Consider the following 23035-nt stretch of genomic DNA (forward strand, 5'->3'; position numbering starts at 1 on the left):
AATGTACTTGAGGTATGGGGCTGGATAATGTTCATGTGTGAACAGGGTGGGGAGGTTGGAAGAGACAGTCAAGGTGCAAAGGAGAGGCAGTCAAGGAGGATGTTAAGAGGTAAAGGTGGGTGTGCACTTACATACCACTTACATACCACTTCATGCAACTAAACTATCCCAGGTTGAATTTCAGACTTACAGCCGCATAACACTTCCCAACCTCTCACTGAGAAGGTTCACCTGCCGCAGGCCACAGGGGAGGGACCCCCTCACCGGACAGGAGAAGGAATCCCTCCCAGACCACAGGATAGGGAGCCCTCACCACTCCCCAGACATGAAAGGGAACCCCTCCTCAGACCACAGGATCGGGTCCCTCACCCCAACCCGAGACAGCCCTGACCCCACACGCCCTCCCAGCCCCCAGGAGAGGGAACCCTCCCCCTCTCCCCGACAGGAGAAGGAACCCCGACCCTGATCCCATCCCTGAGAGGGGACCCTCCCTCCCCACCCCCAGGAGAGAGACCCCTCACGGCCTCCCCGGACAGGGGAGTGAACCCTCCCCAAGCCACAGGATAGGAGCCCAGACCCCACCCCTGAGAGGGGACCCTCACACCCCTCTGTACCCAGCCCGGGGAAGGGGTGGGGTTGTACCCAGCCCTCACTTGCCAATTTGCCGATGACCCGGCCGAGCCCCGTTCCGTTGCCGGGTGGAGTTGCTGTTTTTTCCCCCTAGTCCTACCCGCGAGGCCAGGTTCGGGGCCTGAAGCCCGCCGCTGGGTTACTTACACTTCGAGAATGCGATCCCCTTTGCGGACCCCGGCCCGCTCGGCCGCTCCGCCAGGTAACACGGCGCTGACGTGCTGGAGCGGCGCGTACAGCTCCCCGTTGATGCTCCTCAGCTGGCCGCCTTCGCTCACCTGGCCCCGCACGTTGAAGCCGTAACCCGTCTCCGACTTGATGATCTTGACGAGCCGCGGACCCCGGCTCAGATTAGTGGGCGTCGGCCCCTCCAGGTCGGAGCCAGAGCCGGAGCCCGGCTGCCTGCCGCTGACCTCGTCCGCCATCTTCCAGCACGGACATCACACGCTGCTGCACCCACCCCGCTCATCAACACGGAGGCGGAACCCGAGAGCCGGGGCGTCCCCTCCGACCGGACCCCTTCTGGGGACGCGCAAACTTCACACTCCGCCTTCCCCAACTACACGAGGTAGCCATCTTTTATCAAGGCATCTAGGCTGATTGAGAGGTGATGGACTCAAAGAAGTTTCACCAGTCACACAGAAATAAATTGTAAGCTAAGAAAACAGTAAATGTGCTAGTATTTACAGAGGTATTTTAATTAGTCTGACAAGTTTTCGTACCAAATCCTTACTTTTTGTTATTTATTCACAGGATCTGGGCATCACCAGCGAGGATATTCCACTTCTGGAATACACTTTCTGCAGAATGGAGGCAGGTTCAAAAGGAGATTTAGATGGTTCTCTGAAAATGAACAGCGTTACAGGGTTATGGAGTAAGGGAAGCAGAGTGAAACTAATTGAAATGCTTATTCGGAGAGCAGTAGAGGCATGAAGGGCTGAATGGACGACATTGTAACAATTCTGTTATTTGTTGCCGATCCCTAATTGGTCCTTGAGAAACTGGTTATTGAACCACTGCGGTCTCTGTGGTGTATGTACACCAAAACGCTCTATGGGAGGGACTTTCAGGACCAACAAAGGAACTTTCCATTAGATAGAGTGCAGCTTTTAAAGGAAATTTCATATGGATTTCCCATGTTCTCGTTTAGATCGTAGAGGCTGTACGTTTGGCAGGCTACACTACGATCTTGTGCATGGAAGCACTGCTCAATTTTAGTTATTCATTTTTTTGGTGGGATGTGGGCATTTATTGCCCATCCCTAGTTTTCCTTCAGAAGGTGGTGGTGAGCTGCCTTCTGAACCACTGCTGTAGTTAGCCCACAAAGCCATTAGGGAGGGAATTCCAGGATTTTGATCCAGCAACAATGAAGAAACAGTGATATATTTCCAAGTCAGGATGGCAAGTGACTTTGAGGGGAACTTGAAGGTGGTGGTGTTCTCATATATCTGCTGTGCTTGTCTTTCTAGATGGAAGCGATCGGGGGGGGGGGGGGGGGGGGGTTGGAAGGTGCTGTTTATTGGTGATGGTCATAGCCTGGCATTTGTGTGACATGAATATTACTTGTCACCCCAAGCCTGGATATTGTCCAGATCTTATTGCATTTGGAAACAGACTGCAAAGTATCTGAGGAGTTGCAAATGGTGCTGAACATTGTGTAATCATTGGTGAATGTCGGCGATATTTGTTTCTATCTGTTTTATTTAATATTTAAATTTCCTGTGCTTAACCTGAACATGCTATGTATGAATTTGGAAGTGTCAAAGACCCCATCTGCTCTTTGAACTGTTTCTTTGTGTGAAAATACTCTTCTAATTCCTTTTGGTCTGTCTCTTTTCTGAAGACAGTGACTCAAACAGGGTATAATTCACTTCGTATTAGCAATCTTTCACGTTTTTGCCCTTATTCATTTTAGAACAAGGTGAAATATTAGTGAAAGTGTTGAAGTTTTTGAAGCAGAAAACAGAGAATGCTCTCCATCAGAGTCAAAAATATACAATTAAGGATTTGGGAAAAAAGGGCTCATCCTACTAGGTTGACCATCGTTCCAATGCTTGCTACTTTGCTCTCTAGAAGAGATCTCTGTAGCTTCTCAGCTCTTACCAAATGGCCAAAATACAGAGGTTTCTTTTGTGGGTGTCACTTTTTAAGAATTCTTTTTACTCTTGCAATTTCCAGTACCTCTGCAATATTTTACGGTCATGCCAGTGAAGAGCTGATATTCAGAAAAACCAAAGAACTGTAGATGCTGAAAATCAGAAACAAAAGCAAAATGTTGGAAAGATTCAGCAGATCTGGCAGTGTCTGTGGAGAGAAGGCAGAGGCAACGTTTCAGGTCCAGGGACCCTCCTTCAGAATGGTTCTGAAGAAGGGTCGTTGGAGTCAAAATGTTAACTCTGTTTTCTCTCCACAAGAGTTAATATCCTCCAAGGCATTTGAAGAACTGTTCTGATCTCCAAGTGAAACCATTGAATCTTTTATATCCTCTTGAAAGGACAGCTGGGGCATTTTCAATCATTAAGTTCTCATCTTGACCTCTGGAGTTCTTTCTAATGGAATACAGAATACTGTTTTGACTTGGTATTGACTTGGTTGCAGTCACTCAGCCCTCATCATCTACTCAAGATATTTGTTTTGTCTGGGTATGCTCCTTAGCCTTCAACTCTCCTAAGGAACTTAGGAACATGAATAGGCCATTCAGCCCATCAAGACTGCTCCTCTATTCAATTAGATCATGACTGATCAACTTATCTCATTGCCATCCTGTACTAGTCCCATGTCCCAAGATGCCATTAGTCTCCAGAAATCTATTGATTTCTATTTTGAACCTGCTTAATGATTGAGATAAAAACTGAAAGAACTGCAGATACTGTAAATCAGAAAAAAAACCAGAAGGTGCTGGAAAAGCTGAGCAGATCTGGTTGCACCTGTGCAGAGAAATCGGGCTTAACATTTCAGGTTCGGTGACCCTTCCTCCGAACTGAGGAAAGGTCACCAGACCCAAAACATTAAGCCTAATTTCTCTTCACAGGTGCGGCCAGATCTGCTCAGCTTTTCCAGCAACCTCTATTAATGATTGAGCTCTCAGCTCTTTTTTTCACTGGAGCAAAGGCGTTTGAGAGGTGATTTTATAAGTGGTTTATAAAATATTAAGGGATATAGATAAGGTGAATGGCAAGTGTCTTTTCCCGAGGATGGGGGATTTTCAAGACTAGTGGGGCATATTTTTAAGGTGAGGGGAGAAAGATTTGAAAACAAGAGAGGCAATTGTTTTACGCAGAGAGTGATTCGTGTGTGGAATGAACTTCCACAAGAAGTGGTGGATGACAGTCACAACATTTAAAAGACATTTAGATATGTACATGAATAAAAAATGTTTTGGGGGATATGAGTCAGGCACAGGCAGGTGGGACTAATTTAGTTTGGGATTTTGGTCAACATGGACTGGTTGGATGGAAGGGTCTATTTCTGTGCTGTATTTCTCTATGATTCTGAATGAAGAAATTCCTCTTTGTTTCAGTCTTAAGTTACTTGCCCCTTATCCTGAGACCATTCGCCATAGTTTATAACACACCAGCCAGGGCTGTGTTGCGTGCCTAGTGCCTGGGTTCAGGATATCTCATCTGGGCTGCAGAGGAACTTGGAGTGGGAAGGGAAAGTTCCAGTTTTCATGGTCCATGTTAGTAACAACGTTATAGGTAGAAAGAGGAAAGAGATTCTGCTGAGGGAATATGTGCAGCTAGGGGCTAAATTAAAACGCAGAACCAAAATGACAATAATCTGATATCACTGAGACGTGACTGCATGTGAATCAGAACTGGGATCCAAATGTCCAAGGATACACGTCCTATCAAAAGGACAGGCAGAGGAGCTGAATAGGTATATTGCATCAGTTTTCACAGCAGAAGACACCAGCAGAACACTAGAATTTCAAGAGACGGGGGCAGAGGTGAGTATTGTAGTCATCACCAAGGAGAAGAAACTGGGGAAGCTGAAAGATCTGAAGGTGGATAAATTACCCCGGAAGCCCAAAGGGGGAAGCAGAGGAGATTGTAGAGGCATTGGTGCTGATCTTTTAGGAATCATTAGAGTCAGGGAGCATCCCAGAGGAGTAGAAAATGGTGAATCTAACACCTAGTTTAAGAAGGGACAGAGGCAGAAGATTATAGGCTGGTTAACCTGACTTCAGTTGAGAAACATATCAGCCACGATCGAATGGAGGTACAGACTCAGTGGGCTGAATGATCTAATTCTGCTGCTATATCTTATGGTGCCATGACCCCACATAATTCTGAATCAAAAACATGTGGATGGCACTTGACAATTGAAACAAAGCTACTTTTTATTAACCAATTAGATGAGAATTTGAATGTCACAAAGGGCCATTATTCATACTTTGAAGACTATTCTATGTTCACTGCTCCAGTGTTTTGACATTAGATTATCTTCCAAAGTCTTCTGTTTTGAACTTGCCAGTTAATATCCTCAGAATGGCTCACCATTCACAATCTCCACAGTCAGATTTTTAAGGACTACTTCAATCGATTCAGAACAAGACAAAGCCTTTCAATCTCTGGAGTGTGCTCTGCCAATCGGTGGCTGTGACTGTACCTGAATTCCATTTACTCGTTTTCTTTCGTGAATACAAAAATCTAACAAAAAATTGATCCATCTCAGTTTTTGCTTCATACCAAATCTCAGCATTTTGGGACAGAAAGCTCCTGATTTCCACCACCTTTTATAAGGAGCTTCCTGAATGGCCTTGTTGTAATTTTAATTTTATTCTCTCTTGTTTTGGATTCCTCCCCCTACCCCGATCTGTAGATTGACTAACAAAGCAAAAAAAAACAGTGATCTTAAAAGCCTCCTGATCCTTAAAGCATACAGATGAAAGTGAGTACTGCAGATGCTGGAGATTAGAGTCGAGAGAGTGGTGCTGGAAAGGCACAGCAGGTCAGGCAGCATCCGAGGAGCAGGAAAATCGATGTTTCGAGCAGAAGCCCTTCATCTGGATTTCCTGCTGTGCTCTTCCAGCACTGCACTCTCGACTTAATGTACAAGTCTAATCTCCTGAAGAAGGGCCTGTGCCCGAAACGTCGAATCTCCTGTTCCCTGGATGCTGCCTGACCTGCTGTGCTGTTCCAGCATTAAAATTTTAACAAGTCTAATCTATGCAACATGGAATCACAGAATGGTTACAGTGTTGAAGAAGGCCATTTGGCCCATTGTTTCCATGCTGGTTCTCTGCATGAGCAACGAAGTGCCACTTGCTCACTTTTTCTCCACAGCCCTGAAAATGTTTCTTCTTGCCCTTGCCTCCACCACCATGCTCTGAGGCAACAGATTGGGAGATTCCAGGTCTTAGCCCCTGGAATTTTAAAAATGTCCTCATCATTTGATAGCTTAACCTGGGCATCATTTCAATTGAGTCGATTCTACACACCCTCCAAGGCCATTATTTATTGGATAGTAAGAGCAAATGTTAGACCTTTTTTAAAAAAAAAATTCAATAGCTAATCTTTCAGTTTTGAGGCCTGGCTTTTTTACTGTCATTCTTCCCCACCTGGGACTCTTGGGATCCTCTAGTTTTGACAGAACAGCTGACTGTACACCTTCCAGTCTAGTGATCTCCCACATGATTTGCTACTCGGCTCCAGTGAAAGATCAACTCTGAAATTATTCCTGATGTTTGATAGAAAGATGACCGGTCGAATTAAATCCAGTTGGGAGTGGGAGTGGGTATTGTGTTCAGCAATATGTAAAGGGGGTAAGGCCAAATTACATTGATATAAACCCCAAATGGATGTTAAGGACAAAGCCGGATTACAAAGTGAAGATTCCTAGATTCATACAATGGTCACAGCAATGAAAGAGACCATTGAGCCCATAATGTCCTTGCTACTTTTTGGCAAGATTAAATGACAGTGCTGCACACAGCACACCCTGCCTTTTCCTTATGATCCTCTACATTCTTCATCTTCAGGTTGTTATCCAATAACCTTTTGAAATCCAATATTCCATCAGTAGCATCCAGTCCTGCCACCACTGACAGTTAGTAGCAGCAGTGTCTACAGGGTGCACTGCAAAACTTCACCTCTGACAGCGCCTTCCAAACCACAACCACTTCCATCTAAAAGGACAAGGGCAGCAGATATATGAGAACACCACCACCTTTAAGCCACTCACCATCCTGACTTGGAAATACATTGCCATTCCTTCATTGTAGCTGGGTAAAAATCCTGGAATTCTCTCCCTAGCGGCATTGAGGGTCAATCCACAGCAGGTGGACTGCTCACCACCACCTTCTCAAGGGCAGCTAGGGTTGGGCAATAAATGCTTGCCAGCCAGCGATGCCCACATTCCACAGATTAATAAAGAAAAAGAAACATTCTTGGGCAGCATATCCTAATCACTCGCTGAATGAAGATATTTTCTTCCTCAAGTTTTTTTTAACCAATCACCTTAAATCAGTGCTCTCTGTTTTTCAGTTTTCTTTCATTCCTTCATGGGGTGTGGACATTGCTGGCTGCAGTTAATAGTTAATCACTTTACTGTGGGTCTGGGGTCACAAATAGGTGACACCAGGAAAGGACAGCAGTTTTCCTCCCTGAAGGACATTAGTGAGCCAGATGGGCTTTTATAATAATTGAAAAGATCACCATTAAACTAGCTTAGAATTTCCTAGTTTCTTTAAAATCAAATTTCACCATCAATCATGGTGACATTCAAATCCTTGTCTCCCAGAACATTTCCTGAGGTAATATTCACACACATATAGGATGCAAAACCTATACAAGTGGGAACATTTTCTCCTGAAGAACAAAGAACAAACTACAGTATGGCACACTGAACAAGCCCTTCAGCCGCCAAGCCTGCACTGACACAGGAAACCTTTCTAAACTAAAAACCTTTTGCCTCTAAGCTGTCCATATTCCTTTATTCCCTGTCTATTCATGTATCGGTTAAGATGCATCTTAAATGCTGTTATTATATTTACTTCTACCACTTTGGCAGTTACCACCCTCTGTGTAAAATAAAGGCTTTCCTCCAACATCTCCTTTAAACTTACCCTCTTTTACCTTAAACCTATGTCCCTTAGTAGAGACATTTCTTACCTGACAAAAAGATTTGACTATTCGTGCCATTCATAATTTTGTAAATTTCTATCAAGTCCCCTCAACCTCCAACGTTCAAATGAAAACAAAGTTTGTCTAATTTTTCTTTATAAGCAATACCAGGCAACATCTGGCATACCCTGTGGCAACAAGAACTGTGCTCAATATTCCAAATGTGGCCGATCTAAAGTTCTGTACGGTTGAAACATGACTTGCCAATTTTTATCCCCTTTGCCAGGGGATCGATGAAAGCAAGCATGCTATATGCCTTCTTGACTGCCTTATCCACTTGTGTTGCCACTTTCAGGGAACTGTGGACCTGCCTAGAACCCTCTGTATATTGATGTTTCTAATGGTCCTGTCATTTACTGTCTACTTCCCTTCTTCCAAAACGCATCCTGTTGCATTTGTCTGGATCAAACTCCATCTGCCATTTCTTCACCCAAGTCTCCAGCCTATCTATATGCTGCTATATCCTCTGGCAATCCTTCCCACTACCTGCAGCTCCCCCAATCTTAGTGCACAATACAAACTTACTAATCAGACCAACTACATTCTCTTCCAAATCATATATATATATATATAAAACAATATGGGTCCCAGCACTGATCCCTGCAGAACATCACTGGTCACTGATCTCCAGTCAGAAAAACACCCTTCTACCACAACACGTCTATGATCCAGTCTGTTCTGTATCCATTTTGGTTCACCGGTATCTCCATGATGTTCAACGTTCTCACCACACCCAGAGATCAACACTTAGTACCATGCATCACCAAACCCTGCAGCCTTCTGGACTTAATATTGAATTCAATAATTTTAGGGCTTGAGTACCTTTTCCCCATGGTTTCCCCACCCCACACACCAGGCCTTGTCATCACATGTGCTGCTAGCACACATTGCCTATTGTGTTACTGCTACTAATAGTCCCCATTAACAGCTATTCATTCCCTCAGACTGACCTTTAACCACTCTTTTGTCTGTCCAACTATGTCTCTTTCTCTTTGGACTCTATTGCCACTTATCGTTTACTCTTCCCCTCCCTCCACCCCATCTTCTGCCCTTTTCATAGCTACCATGAGTTCTGAAGAAGGGTCACTAGACCTGAAACATCCACAGATGCTGACAGACCTGCTGAGATTTTCCAGCAATTTCTGTTTTTGTTTCTGTGTCCATTTTACCAGCTCACTGCAGAGCCTGTCACCTGACATTCTGTATTAGCCTGCCATGAGAGATCTTGTCAAAGGCCTTCCTAAATTCCATGTAGACAACATCTCCCCTACCCTGACCAATCATCTTTGTCACTTCCTCAAAAAATTCAATCAAGTTTGAGACATGACCTCCACCATCCAAAGCCGTACTGCCTATTGCTAATATGTCTTTTTTTTTAACAAATGTGAGTAATTCCTATCCAGAAGAAACTTTTCCAATAATTTTCCTACCAGTGATGCAGACCTCACCAGTTTGTAATTTCCAAGATTATCCATGTTGCCTTCTTAAACAAACAACAATATTAGCTATTCTCCAGTCCTCTGGGACCTTCGCTGTGACCAAGGAGAGGCAACATCAACATCAAAATTTCAATGGGAACAGTGACCATAATTATGTAAGTTTAAGTATCTCCAAGCAGTTGTGCCCAAACTATGTATACCAGTTTCTGCTTAGTATTGTCATTGTCAGCCTTCTCTCGATTTAGTACTCCCACCAGGCGACTGTTCTTATCATCCGTAAAGTTACTTAAACTTACATAATGATGTTGCCTCTCCTTGTCCTTCCTGAAACATATGACAAACCTCTCTTTAAGTTTTGATTAAATCCTACCAGGGTTGGGTCAGACCACATTAGAAGTTCTGCATTAAGCTTTGAGGATTGCAATTCAGGAAGGATATATTCGCAGTGAAGGAGATGCTAAATTATGAGTTCTGGTTACATAGATATGAACATACAAGTTAGGAGTAGTTCGACGCCTCTTGACTCCTCAAGCCTGCTCCAACATTCAGTGACAATATGGATGGTCTGATTATGTCCCTGCCCACACTACTAAACTTTCTTATCTCCTGCTCAAACGTAACAAATGCCTGAGTGTATTGGAGATTAAATGGTAATCAGGGTGTTTAAAAATATTAATGCACCCGAGTGTTGCTGAACAAAGAGACCTTGAAGTGCAGGTTCATAGCTCCTTGAAAGTGGAGTTGCAGGTAGATACGATAGTGAAGAGGGCGTTATGTATGCTTTCCTTTAATAGAGTATTGAGTACAGTAGTTGGGAGGACATGTTGCAGCTGTACAGGACATTGGTTCGGCCACTGTTGGAATATTGTGTGCAATTCTGGTCTCCTTCCTATCAGAAGGATGTTGTGAAACTTGAAAGGTTTCAGAAAAGAGCAATAGGGAGAGGTTGAATAGGCTGGTGCTGTTTTCTCTGGAGTGTCAGAGGCTGAGTGGTGACCTTATAGAGGTTTATAAAATCATGAGGGGCATGGATAGGATAAATAGACAAGTCTCTTCCCTGGGGTGGGGTAGTCCAGAACTGGAGGGCATAGGTTTAGGGTGAGAGGGGTAAGATATAAAAGAGACTTAAGGGGCAACTTTTTCACGCAGAGGGTGGTGTGTGTATGGAATGAGTTGCCAGAGAAAGTGGTGGAGGCTAGTATAATTGCAACATTTAAAATGCATCTGGATGGGTATATGAATAGGAAGGGTTTGAAGGGATGTGGGCCGGGTGCTGGCAGGTGGGACTAAATTGGGTTGGGATATCTGGTCGGCATGGACAAGTTGGACCGAAGGGTCTGTTTCTGTGCTGTACATCTCTATGACTCTATGATTAGGGAATATATGGAGCAACTATTTCTGCTGATGTAGTAAACTCAGGAGCAAAACTCAGGAAGCACTTTTCATATAAAGGAGAGTGGAAAACTGAAACTTTCTAACCCCTGTCAAAAGTTATGGATTCTGGGGGGTCACTTGGAATTTTCCAGCTGAGGGTTGAGTTTTTACTCCTGAGTCGGGAGCCCAGAGTATGAATAATTCCTGGCTCAGTGGCAAGTGCCCTGGATCTTCCCGATTACATTCTGGGGTTGGAAGATTAATGAGAATCAGGCCTGCTGATCCCAGAAAGAGCTCAGAGGCAGCTGGGTGCCAAGGCAGGCTGGTTAACAGACTGGAATACATACAATCAAACACATAATCTCCAGCTCTCACTCCTCACATCCCCTCACTCCCAACACACCACATTCTTTATATATGCTAATTCATGCCACCCCATATCTCCCATCCATTCCCATGGCCCAACACATCCTCCATGCCAATCTATGCTTCTCTACTAACTCATTATGGCTCTTTATAACCTCTACCTCAACTTAGCGCCACATCATGTCAATCCATGATTCCCCATCCATCACCTTTTGCCCTTATACCCTCTATGTCAATTCAACCAGTACGAACCATGGAAGATCTCAGTGGGCATTCGGAAATGACTAAATTAGAGCTTAAAGTGTCTATTTAGGATATTTTTGTGAGTTTTAAAAAATTAATATTTTACATTTCTTCAAGTATTTAATCCCTTAAAAAAATATTTAATTCAAGTGCTTAATGGCTTATGAGGACATACATTTATAGTCATAGACCCAAATCAAAAACGTAGAGCTAACAAACTATGAACTTACAAACCAGGAATTGTGACAGTATGTTGTGGAATCAGACGTGCAGCAATGATGTTATAATGATTACCTTCAGACCTGTATCAATAGACAGACGAATGAAATTTAGAGAAATTGCAAGCACTGATTGTCTGACTAAATATCATGTGGAACCCAGTTCAAAGGCAAACACAATCACCACCCTCTCAGAACAACCCAAAATAGACAACAAACCGGGCCTTGTGATTATGATAATGTCACTGGTCTATAATCCAGAGGCACACTCTAATGCTCTGATCCAATCAAAAACATTGTTGAAATTTAAATAAATTAGTAAATTATGGAACAATAATAAGGCACAACAATCGTGACCACAAAAAGTACCATCGATTGTTATAAAAATCCATGTGGATAACTAGTGCCCTTTAGGGAGCAAAAATCAGTCTTTCTTACCTGGTCCTGTCTCCATGAGACTTCAGGTCCTCCACATCCAGGAAATCCACTGAGTCACAAATTGTTCTGGGATTGGCTCATTATAAGATGGTACTGGAATTGGATGTGAAGGATGCCACAGAGGCAGGGTTGATAGTTAATGAGGAGATGTTGGCTAGGTCTGGTGAGAATTTGCTAGGCCTTGCAGTAGAAATCTTTCCAAAAGCAATGCAGCCCTTTGTCATTTCAGCTTGTGGATAAACTCCAGTTATGCCATTCATACCAAGGGGCTGGAATGCATATGAAGCCCTTCAAGTCATATGTGTGCCAGAGAATGTTTGACATGAGTCACGTGATTATATTTTAAATATAATAGTACATACTAAATGTAATGAGGCGCCTCAGGTGCCATACATTTGACTGAAAGATCTGGTTGTATTGAGGTCACGAACCGAGGCTGACCGAGCCCAGAAATATCAAGACCCTCCAACATGCAATTCCATCCAATCCTATTCCCAAAGCTGTCCAATTTAGACCATTTTCTTTTCAACTGCAAAAGCGTTTTTATTCAGAAATGTCAAAAGCTTGTGGATTTAAAGGTCTTGATAGTTCCACTGAGTCCAAATCACATACACTCATTAACAGTTTTAACAATCTCAAATAACATTTGAACGTTCTCAATATGGAACATGACCTCTTCTAAAAGGATACTTGAACCTCTCCATAAAAACACTCAGTCTCTACACATAACCCCAGTGGTGGGGGCTATGTTCAGGCCAGGGATTTTGAGAACTGTGGCTCCAGTGTCACTTCTCTGTGGGTACTAGATCAGTTCTTAATTTTAAATCTGAGATAGTTAACTTTTGTTAAGCAAAGGTATTAAGGAATATGGGCTAAACGCAGATATATGGAGTTAGGCCACAGATCAGCCATGATCTCACTGAATGGTGAAACAGACTCTAGGGGCTGCACAGCCCACTCCTGTTCCTATGTTCCTAAGCCAGTGACCCAGAGAGCCATGAGATTGATTGCTTTTGTACAAACTAAGCACTGCTGACATCAGAACAACAAATGCTGAAAATGTTCAGTAAGTTATGGAGTCATAGAGTCATTACAGCAGAGGAGGAGAACATCTGGCCATTGTGTCCATACCAGATTGATCTGGCAGCATTTGTGGATAGAGAAATGTACTTAACATTTCAGAACTTATTAATGGATATTTGGTGGGTTTGCATGTGAAGGGATCTGGAGCAATGGTGGGTAAGTGGAGATGAGGTATGGATCCGTCATGATCTAATTGAATGATGGAGAAGATCTGAAAGATAGAAAGGCCTCCTGTTATTCCTACATTCCAAATAGATCTGTTTGTCCTCTCTGCTTGCTGGAGAAAGTGAGGTCTGCAGATGCTGGAGATCAAAGTTGAAACTTTATTGCTGGAACAGCACAGCAGGTCAGGCAGCATCCAGGGAACAGGAGATTCGACGTTTCGGGCACAGGCCCTTCTTCAGGAATGAGCAGAGAGTGTTCAGCAGGAGAAGATAAAAGGTAGGGAGGAGGGACTTGGAGGAGGGGAGTTGGAAATGTGATAGGTGGAAAGAGGTCAAGGTGAGGGTGATAGGTCGGAGTAGGATGGAGGCGGAGAGGTCAAGAAGAAGACTGCAGGTCAGGAAGGCGGTGCCGGGCTGGAGGGATCCGGCTGAGACAAGGTGGGGGGAGGGGGGATGAAGAAACTGGTGAAGTCCAAGTTCATCCCCTGCGGTTGGAGGGGATGACCTGCTGTGCTGTTCCAGCAATAAAGTTCCTCTCTGCTTGATACTTTCTCAGTAAATCCATAAGCATTGGAAATCTGAATTAAGTGCAAAAAATTCCAGCAACACTTTCTCAGCATCTGCAGAGAAAGAGGATTTCAAATTGATTAGTTTTCTCCAGAATCACGACTTCTACTCCCCGTTGTAGGGCTGCCTGAGCTAAAGATTGTTCCCAAAATTTTCTGTTTTAGTTTCAGCATTCACGGCCGAGTGGAGTGTAATTGAAGTATGGGAGCTGAGAATGAGAACATTGAAATGAATGTGGTAGCACTGGATGTGGCATTCTGCCAACTGTCACAGACAACACTAGACCATGAGACCAAACAGTCAACTTAGTAGTGCCCAAAGAAACAGAACAACAGTCTGGAAAGTTGCAGTTTGGGTAAGGTATTAGGAAATGGCTATTGTTTTTGGAATGATACTTTGGTCCAAGCTTTTAGAAGAGGATGCAAAGCAGAAGATAGGAATTTTACTGAGCTTGTCAGCCCTTAAGGTTCCTGATGAAGGGCTTTTACCTGAAACGTTGATTCTCCTGCTCCTCGGATGCTGCCTGACTGGCTGTGCTTTTCCAGCAGTACACACTCGACTCTAATCTCCAGCATCTGCAGTCCTCACTTTCACCTAGCCTTTAAAATAGACTTGCTCATCAAGTACAGATTGGCAGGTTTACGATCTGTATCTCACAGACTGACCACAGTTGTCACTGTCAGCATTTAAACAGCATTGGCAATCTCGACAGTAACTGTTACACCACCACGTTTTGTACAACATTTAAGGATGTGATGCTTTCAGTTATATTTAGTAGCCTAAGATCAAATGTGTCGAACGAAATAAAATAATTCCATTTAAACGTAATAATTTCCAGACCTCAGAACACCCCAAATTACTTTATTCTCATTGAAAAAGTTGAAGTTGTGTCATTGTTGCTCTGCAGAGAAATATAAGTCAGTAAAAGAAAAAAAAACAACTTTAGTTTTCTCAAGGTTAACATACAAACGGTGATAATTAGTGGTTGTAGATGGCGAGTCCCTGTTGCTGTGTGTGTTTTGGTTGTGGAATCCATCAATTTTGTGGTTCCTCTGGTTGTTTAAAAAAATTCCTGTTCTGTTTCCTCTTTTGGTTCTAGTTCTTTTTTGGTGATTCCCCTCCAAAGTACCTTTGTGATTTCCTGTTGTCCAAGTTTTGTAATTTTAAAAAACATTGTTTCAATTTTGTTTTTCTATTTTGCCACATTTTATGCCAGATTAATGTCTTGCTATGTTTTCTATCTGGGCTGGAGTTTAAATCATGGTTTTTGGACCTTTTTAAAAAGCCATTCATTAATTGAGCAGCCTTAGATGGGTAACATTTATTGTCCCTCCCTAATTGCCCATGAATCAGCTGCCTTCTTGAACTGCAGTCCTTGAGGTGTAGGGACACCCAGAGTGCTATTAGGGCGTTCTATGATTTTGAGCTACGAGCAGTGGTGTATTTCCAGGTCAAGATGATTTGGGATTTGGAGTGAAATCTGCTAGAGGGAATGGAACCTGGAGAGTAAATATTGAACGTGATGGATGGCCTGCCGAACGAGAGAGCTGCTTTTTCCAGGGCATTGCTGAATTTCATTTCATATTGTTGGAGCTGCACTCAGCCAAGCGAGTGGGGTGTAGCCCATCACACCCTTGACTTGGGTCATGTGGTATGACTTGGGGAGTCAGCTCTTAAAGAATAAACAAGAAAGATTCCATCACACTCACTGTTACAAGGATGTTACCGAGTCTGGAAGGTCTGAGTTAGAATGAGAGGCTGGATAGGCTGGGACTTAGTTCCCCTGGAGCATAGGAGGCTGAGGTGAATTTTATAGAGGTTTATGAAGTAATGAGCATAGGTAAGGTGAAAAGCCAATGTCTTTTCCCCAGACTAGGGGATTCCAAAACTATAGGGCATAGGTTAAGGTGAGAGGGGAAAGATTTAAAAGAGACCTGAGGGGCACCTTTTTCACACAGAGGGTGGTGTGTCAGAGGAAGTGGTAGAGGTTTGTACAATTACAATATTTAAAAGACATTTGGACAGGTACATGGATAGGAATGGTTTAGAGGGATATGGGCCACATTTCGGTAAATGGGACTAGTCAGCTTAGGAAACATGGTCAACATGGACAAGTTGGGCCGAAGGGCTTGTTTCTGTGCTATATGCCTCTATGACTCCATCTCTGAATCTAGGACTCTTCTGAGTGAACTACATTGAGCAGGAAATCCTCTGATGTATTTACTAACCCACCCAGCTGATGGACAGTGCTTGGAAGCTGAGTATCTTCAATGCTTTTTAAATGTCACTCTTGTGATATTTCAGGTATCTATGATCATTGTCCATGTGTCTGACAAAAGACTTTCAAAATAACCCCTCTACTCTGAGCTTCATTGTGGCGATCGGTTATCAGCATGGCAGAGGAAATGCTACAAAGACGCCTTTGAAGCCTGCCTGAAAAGTGCAAAATACCCACCAGCTCATGGAAACATCTACTCTAAAGCCAGATAATTTGGAAAAGTAGCTACCACAAAGAAGTCAACTATTCTGAGTATTGCCAACAGGCCCAGATTGCAGCCATATACTAAGAATGAACAGAACATGCAGAAACTGGAGTATCTCACCCACTTGAGCAAATACCACGTGCCCCACCTGTGGCAGGGAGTGTGGATACTTGAGGGACTAAGAAGAAGTTAACCTGATAATTTAGAGTGAGAGTACTTTCAGCAGAACCAAATTAGCACACAGAAAAATGCACTTCTGAGACCTCACTGGTTACATTGGGACATCCTGTGGTTGTGAAAGACACAATATGAATGTGAGAAGTTTTTTTTCTTGCAGCTGAAGTGAACAAAATAGAAACATCCATGGTTCAATGGAATAGTTCTGGTGTGGAAAATAAAAGAAATTAACGTTTTAAAAGATGTGGTCACTTTGATAACCAGGCCACACAGTGGCAAGCAGCCAACCTACAGAAAGAGGATGGGTGGAGATTAGCAGACATGGGGAAAGGACAAAAGATTAGCAAAACCAGGAAATAACAAATTAAACAGCAGTGTTATGGGAACACCTCCAAGCTCCTCTCCAAGTCACATAATGTCTTAACAGTCATCACTGGGACAAAGAGCTAGAATGACTGACTGAATATCATGTGGGAGCCCAGTTCAAAGGGAGTCACAACCAGCATTCTCTCAAGACAACTAAAGGTGGATGACAAAACGGGCCTTGTGATGATGGCTTAGTGATAATGTCACTTGTCTATAATCCAGAGGCCCACTCTGGGGAATAGCTGCTAATATCCCACCATGATAGCTGATGCAATTTAAAATAAATTAATAACATGGGGAATTATAATAAGTCTCAATAATGGTGACCATGAAAGTATCATCGATTATTATGAAAATCCAATTGGACCAGTAATTCCCTTTAGGGAAGGAAAATTTATCTTCAGGTCCTCTATAGAATTGGGATATCTGCTAAGTCATGAGTTGTTGCGGGAATGGTGCAATCAGACATGTGAATGTCACAGAGGTGGGATTGATAGTTATGAAGAAAGTTCGCTAAGATGTGGTGAGACAACTTACTAGGCCTTGCAGCAGAACTCTCTCCAAAAACAATGCAACTCTGACATAGCTAAAAGGCTTAAGATTCAGCCTTATGTCATTTCAGCTTTGTGGATGAACTCCACTCAAACACAATCGAAGCCATTTATACCAAGGGGCTGGAATGAATGTAAAACCCCTCAAGTCATATGAGCCAGCGAATGTTTGACATGAACCATGTGCTTATTTTTTAAATATAATGGTACATGCTAAATGTAGTAAGGCACCTCAGGTGCCATACATTAGACTGAATGATCTGCTTCCAGTATTGTTGGACTCGGGTGTACAAAGTTAAATATCACACAACATCAGGTTATGGTCCAACAGGTTTAACTGGAAGCACTAGCTTTCGGAGTGTCGCTCCTTCATCAGATGGTTGTGTACTCCACAACCACCTGATAAAGCTAGTACTTCCAATTAAACCTGTTGTGTGATTTTTAACTTGGTTCCAGTAAGGTCACAAACTGAGGCTGACTGTGCCCAGAAACATCAAGACACTCCAACATGCAATTCTGTCCATTTTTGGGCAGGACCTTTCTACATCGACCCCATCGGCATGAGGTTGGAAATCAATCAGACAGGTTAAGAGATTTGTTAAGGGTAGTTGGTGGAAGAAACTTCTCCACCCAGAGTGGCGGGCTTGTGGAACTATCTATTGCAGAAAGTGGTTGGGGCAGAAGCATTGAATGTTTTCAAGAATGAGATAGACATAGTTCTTAGTGCTAAAAGGATCAAAGGGCATAGGGAGAAAGCAGGGACAGGGTACTCAATTTGATCATATTGATTGGCAAAGAAGGCCCAAATGACTTACTGCTGTTCCTGTGTTGTTTCAATGTAACTGAGATTTGCCAGCCTGGACGCTGTTGTTCAATATGATACTAAGAGCAGTTTACTTTGGACCTGACTGCTTTTATTAAATCGGTCGTCTTCAATTCCAACTAGGAGGAAGTGAGGACTGCAGATGCTGGAGATCAGAGTCGAGAGTGTGGTGCTGAAAAAGCACAACAGGTCAGGCAGCATCCAAGGAGCAAGAGAACCGACATTTCGGGCATAAGCCCTTCATTCCTGATGAAAGGCTTATGCCCAAAACATCAATTCCCCTGCTCCTCAGATGCTGCCTGATCTGCTGCACTTTTCCAGCACCATACACCTGACCCCGTTTTCAATTTCAAGACCATAGTTCCAAGCTAAAGCACTCCTTTACCCTCTCCTGCTCCTTCCAAGCTGAGCTGTTAGTTTGGAAAGTCCACCAATCAATCTAGATTGTATGGGAAACATGTCTCCATGACAATTAAGGGGCATTGCCAATCAAAATCCTAGAAAGTCACTGTTTCTCTTTGGGGAATCACAGTGCAGAAAGAGGCCACTTTGCCTATCAAATCTGCACTGACCGTCTGAAGAGCATTCCACCCAGACCCATAACCCTGCATTTACCATGGCTGACCCATCTAGGCCTGCACATCCCTGGATACTATGCGCAATTTAGCACGGCCAATTCACCTAATCTGCACATCTTTGGATTGTGGGAGGAAACCGGAGTACCCGAAGGAAACCCATGCAGACACGGGGAGAATGTGCAAACCTCACACAGACAGTCACCCGGGGCTGGAATCGAACCTGGGTTCCTGGCACTCGGAGGCAGTAGTGCTAACCATTAAGCCACTGTGCTGGCCAGTAATGACTTTGATTCTCCCATAACCACCCCAACTCCTGTTTCCAAAAGCCGACAAGAATTTCTGCCTGCTTTCCTTGTTTCAGCTGCAAAGCAGGAGCTTCCTTCCTGTCACAAACACTGGGATAGAAGAATATTCAAGAGATCTTTGTGATTTCTGACCAGCTGAATCCAGTTTCAAAGTAATTTCAGAATGGAGTGTGACTCCAGAAGGGTCTGTTGTACTGTCGTAACAGTGACACTCAATGCCATTATGACTTACTGGTTGTCTGATTTTTATCGGTGGGAAAGAGAGGGTGGAAATTAATGTCCTTCTACCCCGAGATAGTCTGCATTGGGAAGACTCACAGAAGCCCTCACCCTGCCATCAACTGATGCCCTTAAGAGGCGATTAATGTCCAATAAATACCTCATCTTGCTGCTGCTGTTGGGTTTCCTTCGGGTACTCCCATATCCAAAGATGTGCAGGTAAATTGGCCATGCTAAATTGCCCATAGTATCTAGGGATGTGCAGAGGAGCTCTGCGTGCAGAAACTCTGAAAAGCAAGCCCTAGAAAATTTGCTGGTAGGATCCCGCGGAGGATGGGTGGGTGGGCAAGGGAGTATTAATGCCTGATCACCCAAGAAAGGGGGGTGCGGGGTATCCATGACAGCCATTCCCCCTCTCATCCTTGTTGCTGGACCCATTTCCTGTGACACCCATCCCAGGACGCGTGGGGCGGCACAATGGCTCTGGTTAGCACTGCTGCCTCACAGCGCCAGGGATCCGGGTTCGATTCCAGCCTTGGATGAGTGTCTGTGTGGAGTTTGCACGTTCTCCTGGTGTCTTCAAGGGTTTCCCCGGATGCTCTGGCTTTGTCCCACAATCACAAAGACATGCAGGTTAGGTGAATTGGCCACGCTAAATTGTCCATAGTGTTCAGGGATGTCTAGGTTAGGTGCATCATTCAGGGACGAATATAGAACAATAGGGTATGGGGAATGGGTCTGGGTGGGTTACTCTTGGAGGGTTGGTGTGGACCTTTTGGGCCAAATGGCCTGCTTCCACACTGTAGGGATTCTATGATCATCACCCTCCAGCGCTTGGGTCCTGCCTCATGTGGGGGTAGTACCAGGAGCAGTCACTGTGTTCCTGATGGTGCTGCAGAGTACAGAAGACAGGGCATTCAGCAATTTTCAGTGGCTGGGAGCTCTGCCTGCATCTCCTTCCCCCACCACCTAGTCCTTGATTGGGGCAAGACTCTGTTGATGGTTTATTAAGTGAATGACTGGAACTTAATTTAGCAGATCTTCCTGAACAGAGGTGACAGGTATAAGATATTGACTCCACTAAATTCATGAGTCAGAAGTAGACCATTGGCTCCATCAAATCCATATTGGACAATATTAACAAATGTCTGAAATTGATTATTTTTAGTTTCAAACCCTTTGTTCAGAAACTAATTAGATCAAAAATGTGTTTGTAACTGAAATAGATTGTTTGGCAGATTGACAGACAGTGGTATAGATGATTCTAATCTAAACTATTGGAGAAATTAATTGGAACAGGACTATCCATTAATTTCTACCTCACACAAGATTTATTAAACTCACTGGCTTTGAAATTCTGCATAGAAACCTGAATTAAATATAGACTAGTGAAGTAGGATTTTCACCTTCATTACTCCAAAATGCAGATTCCACAGAAGCACTGTTCTAAAGATGTTTATGACAACTAGAATGCTGCCTGTAAAATTCCAAATTTGACTGATGGTTACAGGAGACTAAGGGGAGCAGAAGCTGAATTGAGAGGTCTGTTGCTGATTGATTTGACTGTCATGAAGCTTTGAATAACTAGGTTGACGTTTTTCAAGACTGCCTTCCACCAATTGTCTGACAGAAATGGCTGGTAGTCTACTGCAAACCATGTCAAAAAGGTACAAAGGAAGACTACACAAATTCAATGGAACCAATGTCCAACTTAGGCAAAGGTGTGGCCTCCATAAGGAAGATGCTAAAAGAAGGGGCAGTGTACGTGGCCAGGAGGAATAGGTGGTAGTTACTCAGCTACCATGTACTAGCTCTCTCCCTACTGGAATAGCAGATCAATGCCCTACAGAATTGACAGGCAATGCACATACCAACCAATCTCCCACCACAAAACTCCCATTGCTTCCTTGGGCAGGCTGAGGGCCAAAGTGAAGATCCATGCTATAATTTCTCATTCTTCACTCTCATGCATTAGGTCAGGTACTATCACCAAAAGGAGAGTTAGATAATGCTTGACTGATTGGATATGTGTTTCAAAGCCACAGCCGAGGTGACCAAGTGACAACCTGTGCTGTAAAATTTAATGAACCAATTTGTTGACTGTATGTTTGGGGCTCTTCACATCTATATGTAGACTCTGAGGTCAATTTTCACGGATGTGCAACAGACAAACAGAGTGTCTTTGGTCCACAGTTGCAGCAACACCAAGGAAATTTTGCATTCCCTAGTGGAATTAGTGAAGTGCTTAAACCTTCACTGGAACTGTGGCCTCCTCCTACTGGACTGGAGGGTGCAATTAAGCATGGATGATTTACAAAGATGAAAAAGAAAGACTTGTGTTTATACAATGCCTTTCACAAACACAAGCTGTCCAAAAGCAGACTACCAATGAAGTGCTTTTGAAAGTGGCTTCACTGTTGAAACGGAGGAAACACAGCAGCTAATTTGCACACTCACAGCAACCTCTCACAAACAACAATCTAATTTTTCAAAAATCAGCCGGCTTCGACACACCTCATGACCATTGTCGCTGAAATGCAATTTGAATCTGGACCTTCTAACCATGCGGTAGGGATGCTACCACCGTACCCCAATTATCTCACAGCAATGTGGTCTTCAGCAGATAATCTGTGTTATTTAAATGATGCTTGTTGAAGGACAGATATTTAGATTAGATTAGATTAGATTAGATTACTTACAGTGTGGAAACAGGCCCTTCGGCCCAACAAGTCCACGCCTACCCGCCAAAGCGCAACCCACCCAGAACCATTTCCCCTACATTTACCCCTTCACCTAACACCACAGGCAATTTAGCGCGGCCAATTCACCTGACCTACACATTTTTGTGACTGTGGGAGGAAACCGGAGCACCCGGAGGAAACCCACACAGACACGGGGAGAATGTGCAAACTCCACACAGACAGTCGCCTGAGGCGAATTGAACTCTGGCACTGTGAGGCAGTAGTGCTAACTACTGTGCCACAGTGCCATTGCTTTTTGTGCCATGCTTATGTTCACCTTAGAAAGCAGAAAAGTTTAGGATCTGACAGAAAAGACAGCACTGTAGACAATGCAGCACTCTGTAAGTGCTGCAGTGGAATCTCTAGCTACATTCTGTGCTAGGATCTCTTAAGTGATTCTTGAATCTTTTGGACTTAGAGGGTAGATTGTTACGTGCCACTGTCCTATTATGGGACATTGTTGATTTGTAGGGTTTGTGACCAACCTAACATATACATAAAAGATAAAAAGGGTAACTAGGGAGAGAATAGGGCCCCTCAAAGATCAGCAAGACGGCCTTTCTGTAGAGCCACAGAAAATGGGGGAGATACTAAACGAGTATTTTGCATCAGTATTTATTGTGGAAAAGGATATGGAAGATATAGAATGTAGGGAAATAGATGGTGACACCTTGCAAAGTGTCCATTTTACAGAGGAGGAAGTGCTGGATGTCTTGAAACGCATAAATCCCCATTTACGCATAAACGCATAAATCCCCAGGACCTGATCAGGTGTACCCTAGAACTCTGTGGAAAGCTAGAGAAGTGATTGCTAGGCCTCTTGCTGAGATATTTGTATCATCGAAAGTCACAGGTGAGGTGCCAGAAGACTGGAAGTTGGCTAACATGGTGCCACTGTTTAAGAACGATGGTAAGGACAAGCCAGGGACTAAAGACCAGTGAGCCTGACATCGGTGGTGGTCAAGTTATTGGAGGGAATCATGAGGGACAGGATGTACATGTATTTGGAAAGGCAAGGACTGATTAGGGATAGTCAATATGGCTTTATGCGTGGGAAATCATGTCTCACAAACTTGATTGAGTTTTTTGAAGAAGTAACAAAGAGGATTGATGAGGGCAGAGTGGTAGATGTGATCTATTTGG

General features: G+C 43.7%; 1 protein-coding gene across 2 annotated transcripts in view; it reads right to left on the reverse strand.

Moving 5' to 3' along the window:
• Positions 1-1154, reverse strand: part of LOC122542596 (sorting nexin-27-like) — a 126694-nt gene extending 125540 nt beyond the window's left edge. For both annotated transcript variants that reach the window (XM_043680539.1, XM_043680540.1), the window contains exon 1: positions 778-1154. In XM_043680539.1, coding sequence (XP_043536474.1) covers positions 778-1055 — 278 coding nt within the window. In that variant the 5' untranslated portion in view covers positions 1056-1154. The remainder of the gene's footprint in view (positions 1-777) is intronic.
• Between the last annotated feature and the right edge of the window lie 21881 nt (positions 1155-23035).

Source organism: Chiloscyllium plagiosum, chromosome 40 (assembly GCF_004010195.1).
Source record: "Chiloscyllium plagiosum isolate BGI_BamShark_2017 chromosome 40, ASM401019v2, whole genome shotgun sequence".
NCBI classification, from domain to species: domain Eukaryota; kingdom Metazoa; phylum Chordata; class Chondrichthyes; order Orectolobiformes; family Hemiscylliidae; genus Chiloscyllium; species Chiloscyllium plagiosum.